Raw genomic sequence first — 12,345 nt, forward strand, 5'->3', positions numbered from 1 at the left:
AAAAGTAACAACATAAAAGAATATTTTTACAAGTACTGGTGTAACTAAGTTTATTACAATTTATGGTTTATTACAATTTATGGTAGGGTGAAAACTGGCTATCAATCCAGGTATTTTTATTGAATAAAATATGTTCATATCATAGAACAGTATGTTGTATTAAAATAGTAATTTCAATTTATATATTTTTTAACCTGGTGAGATGGCCATAACATATTAAGGTAAAAAATCCAAGTTTGCATATATATGTTGTGTGTGTGTGTGTGCAATTTTATGTTAAAAATCTCATAAACACACATATATGATATGTGTAAACTAGAGAAAAGTGAGAAAGGATATACTATCAGTTAACATTGATGAATTCAGTGTTTGGAATAGAGGTAGATAGAATAGAGAGGCCTTTCACTCATACACCTCTGTGTACTGCTTCTGGAAACTAGCATAATTTAGTAATAACATTAATAATAATGATTAAAATGACAGCCAACATTTAATGAGAGTTTACCAGAGACTATTCTAAAAAATCTTTTAATCTCATTCAATTCCTGAAACAACCTCATGAGATGGTAATATTATCATTTTCACTGTTTTATAAATGAAGGAATGAGGCTCAGAGGGGTTGAAGTCACTTGCCCAAAGGTTGTACTTTTAATAAGCAGCAGACCAGAATATAAATCTGAGTGGTTTTATCCAATGAAAGATTATTAATGAAAAAAATAATAAATTGAGTATCTGGAATTGGCATGTTTTGGAAAGTTACAATTGCAAATACAATAGGCATTTTTGCTCTATATTTTCATGATTTTAAATCGTCAACTTTATTTTTTATCTATTTTTGAGACAGGGTCTTGCTGTGTCACCCAGACTGGAGTGCAGTGGTATCATCACAGCTCACTGCAGCCTCAACCTCCCAGGCCCAAGCGATCCTCCCACCTCAGCTTCCTTAGTAGTTGTGACAACAGGTGCATGCCACCACACCCAGCTTTTTTTTTTTTTTTTTTTTTTTTTTTTTTTAAGTTTTTCTAGAGACATGGTGTTACTATATCACCCAGGCTGGTCTTGAACTCCTGAGCTCGAGTGATCTTCCCACCTCAGACTCCCAAGCTGTTGGGATTACAGAAATGAGCCACTGCACTTGGCAATCACCAAGTTCATATATAACCTTAGGAAAATTAATTCATCTATGTCTTAACTTCCACATTGACCAAATATCTTTTATGGCAACAATAATAAGCCACATTATACTCCTTTGCACATATAGATTGATAGAAAATATTGAACAGTTGTATATGCTATGTTCCAATAACTGCCAATAGCTATTAATTGTGTTCTAATGTGAATTAACTATACATGTAACTGGGCTGAAATAATAAACTTCACACATTTAAAAATTGTGAATTAAATCTTCTCTGAAGTTGTACATGGGCAGACTATGAGAAAGCTAAATGCATGCATGTGAGGAATAGCAAGGCCATCTACTTATCTGCTAAACACAGCACTCTGCAGGTTTATCTTGATTCACTTGCCAGTGACAGTTATATATATATATATATATATATATATGTATATGAATATCCCAATTACATTACACTTAAACTTTCTAAAACTTTCTCTCCTTCCTGAAAACAATTATTGTTGGCTAAGGAATTGATTTTTAATGTGATTTTATATTCTACCAGGGCCTTATTATGGTAACAACTATGCATGGTCCAGATGTACTAAGGAGGCTATTTGTTCTAAGTGAAATACGTTCACTGAGTCCTGTGTCTAATTTCTGGTTGCCTATACTCTCAGTTAATACACTTTTGAGCAAAGGTGGATGTTAAGCTTTGACTATTCTCTGGTTTATGGTCTCTCCAAATCTTTGCTATCTGCTTCCCAAATACAAAATGATTTGTATAACTTTCGGAGGGTGCTAGGAAAAAAAAAAAAAAGAAAAAAAAATGAAGCAGCTTAACAGTTATTTAAAGAGTAGCTTCCTGGCTGGGGGCAGTGGCTCACACCTGTAATCCCAGCACTTCGGGAGGCCGAAGCTGGTGGATCACGTGAGGTCAGGAGATCGAGACCAGCCTGACCAACATGGTGAAACCCCATCTCTCTAAAAACACAAAAATTAGCCAGGCATGGTGGCAGGCACCTATAATCCCAGCTACTTGGGAGACTGAGGCAGGAGAATCACTTGAACCTGGGAGGCGGAGGTTGCAGTGAGCCAAGATCACACCATTGCACTCCAGCCTGGGGAACAAGAACGAGACTTCGTCTCAAAAAAAAAAAAAAAGGAACTTCCTAAAAGAGACACTCAAATACAGTCCCTTTTTCTCATTTATGCCATGAACTAGTATCCAAGTCCCCTCCTTGGCAAGTCCCCTCATTGTTCCCCAACCCTCTGGATCTCTCAATTCCACAACTACAAGGATAATTCGTGGCAGAGGACTTCTACCTTTAGGACACTATTTCAGCTTTATGGACGTGTTTGAGCTGAATGGTCAGTGCTCAGTGTCATTATATATTTCACATACAAATGCTGATTTCCTCTGTGTGTGTACACACTGGGCCATATGTAAAATATACTTATTCCTTTTTTTATTTTTTGAGATGGAGTCTTGTTCTGTCGCCCAGGCTGGAGTGCAGTGGCATGATCTCGGCTCACTATAGCACCCGGCTCACTGCAGCCCCTGACTCCCAGGTTCAAGGGATTCTCCTGCCTCAGCCTCCCGAGGCACTCGACACCATGGCTGGCTAATTTTTGTATTTTTAGTAGAGATGGGACTTCACTATGTTGGCCAGGCTGGTCTTTAACTCCTGACCTCAAGTGATTCACCCAGGCTAGTCTTGAACTCCTGAACTCAAGCGATTTGCCCACCTTGGGCTCCCAAAGTGCTGGGATTACAGGCATAAGCCACCGCGCCTGGCCCAGGGTCATAAATTTTTAAAAAGTACACACTGGGCCAGCCATGATGTAAAATATATTTATTTCTGTGGGTCATAATTTTTTTAAAAGTTTGAAAACCACTGTTTTCTAGGCAATAATGAGCATAGGAAGGAATGTTTTTAGACTGCTTCCTCAGGGAAAAGACCACCCTCGCAGGCCTGAGGCTGAGTATTTTGTTGAATTTATATTTACATTGTTGAAGAAAAAAATAATTCAGGATACTTGTTAAAGACAGCAATAAAGACTTTAGTCAAGGAGAGACTATCCAATGGGGTCTTGCAGTGGGAGAGAGAGATTGGGCTCAACTACGAATACAAAGACAACTAGAGATCTGAAGCCAAGGAGCAGGATGGAGTCAGTGGATGGAAAATTACTAAGGGGAAATTTCCAGAATAAAGGAGGATTCTGGCTAAACCAATTTAATGTGGTTATTGCTGAAGGCAGGCCAGGGTGCTAAGATATCGAGAACAGGGGATAAGGAATTTGATGAGATACCAAGTATGGTCAAATATTAAGGGTGAGGCGTTTTTACCCAACCGACCCAGCAGGATTCTTGCTAAAACTGGACTAAATGAACAAAGCCACTAAACTAAGGACAGAGTTCCAGGTCAGGACCTAGTCAGAAAGAGGACTTAGAATAACCAGATTAAAGTTTGGTCAAAGGAGAGAGTCTTTGTCAATATTACCTCCCTAGCAAAACTAGCTTTCCACCGGGTATCACACTGAGGACTTTTGGTTGTTATCTTCAAATAGAAGAGAGCAGAGGAAGGAAAAGCAAGCTCTTTCCTGATTCTTCTAAGGTCACCAATCTCATTCATGAGGACTCCAAATTTAATCCTAATTATCTCCCAGAGACCCTACCTTCTAATTTCTAATACCATCACACTAAGGGGTAGAATTTTTCCTTCCTTCCTTCCTCCCTCCCTTTCCCCTCTCTCCCTTTTTTTTTCTTTTTTGACACGGTCCCACTCTGTTGCCCAGGTTGGAGTGCAGTGGTGCCATCTTGGCCCAATGCAACCTCCGCCTTCTGGGCTCAAGTGATCCTCCCGCCTCAGCCTCACAAGAAGCTGGGACTATAGGACAGCGCCACCACGTCGGCTAATTTTTGTAGAGCCTGGGTTTCACCATGTTGCCTAAACTGGTCTGGAACTGCTGGGCTCAAGTGATCCGCCCGCCTTGGCCTCCCAAAGAGCTGGGATAACAGGAGTGAGCCGCGCCCCGTGTAGAATTTCAACACATGAATGGGGAAGGGGGCAGAGAACACAAACATTCAGTCCATAACAGCCAGGGACTAGAAGACACTGGTCCACCATAAAAAGCAGGACTTATGTTTCATGGATACCAGTATTCCCACTTATCTACAGGGTGGAGAATATTTAGGACTTTGCAGATTCATACTGATGGTAAGCATTATTATTATTATAATATATTTTTTGAGACGGAGTCTTGCACTGTCGCCCGGGGTTGGAGTGCAATGGCGTGATCTCAGCTCACTGCAACCTCCACCTCCAGGGTTCACACGATTCTCCTGCCTCAGCCTCTCGAGTAGCTGGGATTACAGGCGCACACCACCACACCTGGCTAATTTTTTGTATTTTTAGTAGAGACAGGGTTTCACTATGTTGGCCAGACTGGTCACAAACTCCTGACTTCCTGATCCACCCGCCTCGGCCTCCCAAAGCATTATTTTTAATCTATGGTTCAGAGTCAGTGACATTGCCTCTCTGAAGCAGGTTTTCCAAACAAAAATGACAATGAAAGCCCCAATTCATAAGACTGCAAAATGTCTTCATTTATCTTGGTGAACTGGGGGGAGGAGGGGACCTGAGGATAGAGACAGTATATACGTAAATGTAAGAAGCACTTTTGAGCTTTCTATATTGTACAAGATGGGGAAAAACCATGTTGTTCAGGGATCTCTGGCTCATTGTATAAGATGGGGTAGACAATACCATGTAATTCTTTATTCGAATTGCTTTGTCTTGCTGCATGGCTTTGTCATCAGCTGATTTTGCAATTACTTTAACAAGCAAAGGAAATGCCAGTCAAGTTCAGCATCTGGGACCTCCTCACCATTGCAACATGTCAGGCCTCAGGCAGGAGACAAAAATGCCCAAGGCTAAGTGTGAAGCCCAGGTAAGAAGTGAGACAATGGCTTTGAGCCTGGGGTGTAAGCATGCCTTGTTCCCAAGGCCAGTATTTACATGTGGGGTCACTTCCACCTTTGGTACAGTTAATCAGGCGCTGATTACGTTCCATGGCATCATCCTGACTTCAGGACTTTGTAGGAAAGCTGAGGCAGGACACTGCTCAAGTGCATTTGACAATAAGATGCTTTGTGCAGCCAGATGTTAATTCCACTTGCCCTTACGCTTGCTTACGCTACACCGTAAGCGGGGCTGACCCTTATGGAGCTGGGCTTTTCTTCGCCCGGAGACTCTTGTCAGATAAGGCTTAGAACTCCGCCAACCACTTAGGCTTTTAGGCAAAACGCGATGCAACCCTTCTTAGAAGGCGGGTCACTGCTCTGCACCAGCTGCCAGCCAGAGAGACAACAAATAAAAATGGAAGATCCTTCTCCGTGAGAAAACAGGCCTCGGACTCAAAGCAAGGGGCCTGAGGGGAAGGTGAGCAAAAAAAGGCAAGGCGAGGGCGCTGCTTCAAGAAGCCGGGTTCATTCAAACCCCGAGGACAGCAAACCCCGCCTCCCCACGCCGCCGCCCGCTCAATCGCCGAGCGCTCCGGGTGTGAGCTCGCCCCGCGGGGAGCGGCTTGGAGCCGAGGAGGCGGCGGCAGAGGTGGTTTGGGCAGCCCCGCGCGGCGGATAGGCCCAGGCAAACAACACCCATTCCCCCTCCTCCTCGCTCAGTTCAACTCCCACTCGGCCCCGGCCACGCCCTGCCGCCACCGCCCCCTCGGGCAGCTTTCCGCTCGGCAGCCAGGCCTCGGTCGGGGGCGGGAGAGAGGCGGTGCCTCGAAGAAGGCACCGCGACCGCCGGAAACTACGAGTACCGACAGCCTTCGCGGTAGTGCCCCACCCCCTTTCTCCCACCACTCAGCGCGCGTCACCCTGGGCTCAGCCAATGGAGACAGAGCCAGGGAAAAAGGGCGCCCGGGTCCGGATGCGCCTCAGGAAAGCCATGCTCCCTGCGCGGGGGCAGCGGGCAGTTCACCCAGCGCGCCGACCTGTCGGTGGTCCGCGCGCGCCCACGTCCGCCGCTCTCGCTTGCCTGGAGCAAGGGCCCTACTTTTTTCTTTAGAGGGATTGCTGGAGGGGGTTTTTGAGTGGAGGGCGCTGGGAAATGAGTAGGGGGCGGGATATCCTGAGACAACAAGTTTGGCTGTATGGAGGGCCTACCGGCAGCGCTCCTGAGCTAGAACGCCGAGAGAAAGAGCGCCAGAGGAGCCAGGGAGGAGGAGAAGAGCTGCTAAAAGAATAACCCCGAGAAAGGGGGTGGAGAGGAGGCGGCCCCAGCGCCCCGGCCCCCGGCAGGTCGGCGGCCAATCCGCTGGGGGAAGGGGTGGAGAGTCGGAGGCTCCGGCGGAGAGAGGCCGAGGGGGGTGGGGAGTCGGCCAGGCTCGCACCGCCCTGGCCCCGCCCCCGACCCGCGCCGCCGCCCGCGCCGCGCGCCGCCGCTGTCAATCAAGGGCGAGTCAGCCGGGCTCGGGCGGAGAGAGGAGCTGCTACGCCACAGCCCAGCGGCGGCCATTCGCGGAAAAAGAGGCAGAGCCTGTGCCAGCTACAGCCTCCTCCGAGCCACCGCGGGCGGGCGGGACCGGCCTCTCCTCCCGCCTCGCCCCCACCCCCACCCACCTCTATCCCAGTGTCTCCGTCTGAGGGTTTGTCCTGTTAATGCGGGATGAGCGGTACGTATTCTCCACCCCCCTCAGTCTCCTTCGCCGCCTCCCTCTCTCCCTCCCTCCCCAGACCCTGCTCGGTTCTCCCCCCTCCCCCGGGGCCGCTGAGATGCTTTAAGGGGAGGAGGAGAGGGCGGGAGGGAATCAGGGGGAGGGAAGGAGGGTTGTGTTTTGTCTTAATGTCTGAGAGAGAACAACCTCCTTCTGGGTGTTGCTCTGGAGCCGATGGGTCGGGTTTCAAACCACGTTTTGTGATATCCCCCTCCTCCCTTCCCTCCTTCTCCCCCACCCCCTGCCGGTGTGCGTGGATCGCGGGTTTATGGAGATTAATGTTCGGGGGGAGGGGGGAGAAGAGAGGAAGAAGACGAATAATAATAATCCTAATAACCTGTTGTCGTGTGTGTGTGGTGGGGGGGTTTGTTGCAGATCAGAAGAAGGAGGAGGAGGAGGAGGCGGCAGCGGCAGCGGCGATGGCTACAGAAGGAGGGAAAACCTCTGAGCCAGAGAATAACAATAAAAAACCCAAAACCTCAGGCTCCCAGGTAAAAGCAAACAAATTAAAAAAATTCATCACGACACATTAGGAGAGAGAGGGAGTTATGCCCTTTGAATGTCCAGAAGTAACAGAATAAAATGTTTATCCACTCAAAGCATCTTTCTGAGAGTGTGGAACTTAAATTGTAAATTCATCAAGATTTCACGTCTTTGAGGGTATAACGCTGTTTAAAATTACATCAGGAATTCAGACTATAAGAAAACGGTGTGTGTGTTCCCAAGGGCATTTTGAGTTTAGGAACATAACACTTTACAAAGTTGTAAAGAAATTTCCTTTTATTTAAACTTGATATTATAGGACTTGCTTCCTTATTCCTATAGTTCTTATCTACTTTTGTTCGTATTTCTTTTTGATTTCTGCTGCTTCCTAAATTGTTATGTAGAGCTGTCAAAATAAGTAACCCCCTGGCAACTACTGGCCTCCACTAAATCCGCCCACTTTTTTTCCCCCCCCCTCTCCTTTACCGTCCCATTTTGGGTAGGACTCTCAGCCCTCTCCTCTGGCTTTACTGGCAGCTACTTGCAGCAAAATAGGGACTCCTGGTGAAAATCAAGCAACTGGACAACAACAAATTATTATAGATCCAAGTCAAGGATTGGTGCAACTTCAAAATCAACCACAACAGCTAGAACTGGTAACAACGCAACTTGCTGGAAACGCTTGGCAACTTGTTGCCTCCACTCCTCCTGCTTCAAAAGAGAATAACGTTTCTCAACCAGCCTCTAGTTCGTCTAGTTCTTCCAGCAGTAATAACGGGAGTGCATCTCCTACAAAAACTAAATCAGGTAATTCTTCCACCCCTGGTCAATTTCAAGTCATACAAGTACAAAATCCAAGTGGTAGTGTACAGTACCAAGTAATTCCACAACTTCAGACAGTGGAAGGTCAACAAATTCAAATCAATCCAACTAGTAGTTCATCTCTACAGGATTTGCAGGGTCAAATTCAGCTCATTTCTGCAGGTAATAATCAAGCTATACTCACAGCTGCTAACAGGACAGCTTCTGGGAATATTCTTGCTCAAAACCTGGCAAATCAGACAGTTCCGGTCCAAATTAGACCTGGTGTTTCAATACCACTGCAGTTACAGACTCTTCCTGGTACTCAGGCTCAAGTTGTAACAACCCTACCAATTAACATTGGAGGAGTGACTCTAGCTTTGCCAGTGATAAACAACGTGGCTGCCGGAGGAGGGACTGGGCAGGTTGGCCAGCCTGCTGCTACTGCTGATAGTGGGACTTCCAATGGGAATCAATTAGTTTCCACACCCACCAACACCACTACTTCTGCCAGTACTATGCCGGAATCTCCCTCCTCCTCCACTACCTGCACAACCACTGCTTCAACGTCTTTGACAAGCAGTGACACATTAGTGAGCTCAGCAGATACTGGCCAGTATGCAAGCACATCAGCCAGTAGTTCTGAACGCACCATTGAAGAATCTCAAACACCTGCTGCTACTGAGTCTGAAGCCCAGAGCTCCAGTCAGCTTCAGCCTAATGGAATGCAGAATGCACAGGATCAATCAAATTCTCTTCAGCAGGTGCAAATTGTAGGCCAACCTATCTTACAGCAGATCCAGATCCAACAGCCTCAGCAACAGATCATTCAGGCTATTCCACCACAGTCTTTTCAACTCCAGTCAGGGCAGACGATTCAGACCATCCAGCAGCAGCCTTTACAGAATGTTCAACTTCAAGCAGTAAATCCGACTCAGGTGCTTATCAGGGCTCCAACTTTAACACCTTCAGGGCAAATCAGTTGGCAAACTGTACAGGTTCAGAATATTCAGAGTCTTTCAAATTTGCAAGTTCAGAATGCTGGGTTATCCCAACAATTAACCATCACCCCAGTGTCTTCAAGTGGTGGCACAACTCTTGCTCAGATTGCTCCTGTGGCTGTTGCTGGTGCCCCAATAACTTTGAATACTGCCCAGCTTGCATCAGTGCCTAACCTTCAGACAGTGAGCGTTGCCAACCTGGGTGCTGCAGGTGTTCAAGTGCAGGGAGTTCCCGTTACAATCACCAGTGTTGCAGGTAAGTTCTGACATCTTTTTAAGTACCTTTTAAATAGTTTTTCATAACAATTATTGCTTTTCTCTCCTAATTCTTAGGTTTGACGTAGACCTCTGAAGTAAACACACAATCATAAGGAACCAGAAATAGGAATATTATACTAACAAACATAGCTCTGTAGTAATCAATGTGACATGTTCACTTTTGTAGATTTTATAATAATGTGTTAAATTTGTTAGTTTTTTAAAAAGTATTGTTTTATGGGACAGAGCTTTCTGATTAGAATCATAATTGCCTTCTGTAATTTAGTGGTCTTATTTGAGTACATTCCAGCTCTTCAGAAAGAACCCTAGTCGAAATGATACTTATCTCTTCTTTGAGGGAAAGTAGTTTTAAACTGAATTGGTATATATAATTGTGAGTCTGTTGAACTTTTAATTCTGTGGTGTGATAAGGCTAACTTTATTTTAGTGGAAGTTATTTCTCAAGCTTCAGCATCTTGTCGCCCATGCTTTTGTGTTTTATTACACTGGTTTTAAACTAGATACTGATGCAGTTGAGAGATAATTTTAAGTTGTAAATTGTTTGGTTAACTTTTATGCCTACTTTTATGCTAATATCAGGATTTGAATGAATAATCCTTCATTTATAAAATTATATTTAATTAAATCATGGTCATTGTGTGATTTGTAGATGTTTAATGTAGGGTTGGTGGAAAGCAATGAAAAATGTTGACAGTAAAATGTCACTAATTTGAATTAATTGTGGTAAAGTTATTTTTAAACCTATTGTAAAAGTAGTTGTTATTTGTTATGCATATAAATAGTTCCTTCTGAAGTACTTGGGAAGTAGTTTTAATCTTTTTTGGACCAGTCTTATCTTACCTAATAACTTTTGTTTTCTAGTAATTAAACCCTTTTCATTGATTCTGATTTGATGAAAACCTCGTTATGTTTTAGTGCCTTTGATACTTCCAGACCTTGTTAGTTAAATATTTCTATTTTGATAATGTGAGATAAATAAGTTTATCACTTTTGAATGATCTTTCTTGAAACAAGTTGCAGAAAAATTACGCTAGGGTTCTTCTTTTATGGTTAATACCTAAAGTAGGCATATATATGTAAAATTGTAAATTGCCAGATAAAGCCTTCTGATTCAGGAGAACCGAGATTATATTTTTTATCTAGATACCAGTGCTTCTAGGCCAGCGCTATCCAGCAGAACTGTCTGTGATGTTGGAAATGTTTATGTTTTCTATCTACCTAGCTACATGTGGCTGTTAAGCAGTTAAATGTGTGTGGGGCAACTGAGGAACTGAATTTTAAATTTTATTTAATTTTAATTTAAGTAGCCACATGTGGCTAGTGGCAAGCACAGTCATCTAGTTAGTGTTTCGATTGTGGTACTTTTTCTCCTAAAACTATTACAGCGTAATTACATAAATGTTTCTCTGGATTACAATCCTTAACTTGCTTTATTTCTACTCCTTTGCTAAACACTTTGACAATAATTGTAGTATTTCAGAAGTGTTTTTGGTGGGTTGAATGACAGTTTGCAGTGTCAAAGCAGAAGTTATTTCACTTCCATTTCATCTTGCTTATTAAGCATTTGTGAGTTGTGATTAATTAAGAGAATTAACTTATAATTTAGGTTAGAAGTAATCAATTTTTCTGCTCTCTAGTTGATAACTTTTGCAATCCAGAGGTTTTCCCCTTAGCCATTGTGAGGGTAAAGAAATGTTTTGGCCAACCAAACTTAGATTAACTTGAATGGTGCATTAAAATAAACACAGGATCCAGTTTTTGGTACTGTAAGTTTTGAATTGTGGGGGTCAAGGGATTTGCCTTTCAAACAAACTTTCCAGGTGATTGTAAAACTCACTGAAGTGGCTGGGTGTGGTGGCTCATCCCTGTAATCCCAACACTTTGGGAGGCCAGGGTGGGAGGATTGCTTGAGCCCACTAGTTCAAGACCAGCCTGGGCAACATAGGGAGACCCTGTCTCTACAAAAAATTTTAAAAAATTAGCTGGGTGTGGTGGCACACCTGTGGTCTCAGCGTCTTGGGAGGCTGAAGTAGGAGGATCGCTTGTACCCGGGGGATCCAGGCTGCGGTGAGCTGTGATTGCCTCACTGCACTCCCACCTGAGTGACAGAGCGAGACCCTCTCTCAAACAAACAAACTCACTGAAGTTTGAGAATCAAGTGTCTGGTCATCAGCAGTGAACCAGAAGACAGAATATGGAAGCAGGTGGGGGTGTTGAGCTAGTTCGTTTGTGCCTCAGAGAATAGATTTTGGTGGCAACTACAACTTTTTAGTTTTTATTTCACAAGTGTGTATTGAGATGGCTACTGTATGCTGAACACTGCCAATAGGTGTGGTTATTCCTTCATTTTCAGGGATAATTTTTTCACTTAAAGGATTTACATGATTTGGGTGGTTCTGTTTTAAGTAGAGGAGGAAATTCGAACTCTACATAGTTGGATTCTTTTTCCCCTGAAACCAAAGATTTAAAATTTTGTCGATGTTGTTTATGTTCTAATAAATATGCTCAATCCTTTTAAAAAGACAGCAGTCTGACAAAGACCAGAAATGTACCTTGCTTGATGTCTGCAAGTCAATACAGTTAATCTAGGCCTAGTTTGCAGATTTTACCCCATTGCCTAGCTTAGTAGGTGCTTGACAAATGCTCTTTGAACTAAGGTATAAAAGATGATGGAGAAAATAGCACTTTGTAATTAGGAGTAATGCCTTGGAATGGTTTTAATGAAGCTAATGAAACAACTTTGTTTTCATTAATTTCTTTTGGCTTTGCATTTGTAAGACACTAAGAGTGGACCAGGTGCAGTGGCACACGCCTGTAATCCCAGTACTTTGGGAGGTCAAGGCAGGTGGATCACCTGAGGTTGGGAGTTCGAGACCAGCCTGACCAACATGGAGAAACCCTGTCTCTACTAAAAATACAGAATTAGCTGGGCGTGGTGGC

The 12,345-nt window shown here is 44.0% G+C and overlaps 1 protein-coding gene across 2 annotated transcripts in view; it reads left to right on the forward strand.

Moving 5' to 3' along the window:
- Positions 1-3,396: 3,396 nt before the first annotated feature.
- Positions 3,397-12,345, forward strand: part of SP4 (Sp4 transcription factor) — a 94,214-nt gene continuing 85,265 nt past the window's right edge. Inside the window, exons 1-3 of one of the 2 annotated variants that reach the window (XM_003825036.7) lie at positions 3,397-6,799; positions 7,217-7,332; positions 7,828-9,382. In XM_003825036.7, the coding sequence (XP_003825084.1) occupies positions 6,793-6,799; positions 7,217-7,332; positions 7,828-9,382 (1,678 nt within the window). In that variant the 5' untranslated portion in view covers positions 3,397-6,792. The remainder of the gene's footprint in view (positions 6,800-7,216; positions 7,333-7,827; positions 9,383-12,345) is intronic. The other variant, XM_055115751.2, reaches the window with a different exon arrangement.

Source organism: Pan paniscus, chromosome 6 (assembly GCF_029289425.2).
Source record: "Pan paniscus chromosome 6, NHGRI_mPanPan1-v2.0_pri, whole genome shotgun sequence".
NCBI lineage: Eukaryota > Metazoa > Chordata > Mammalia > Primates > Hominidae > Pan > Pan paniscus.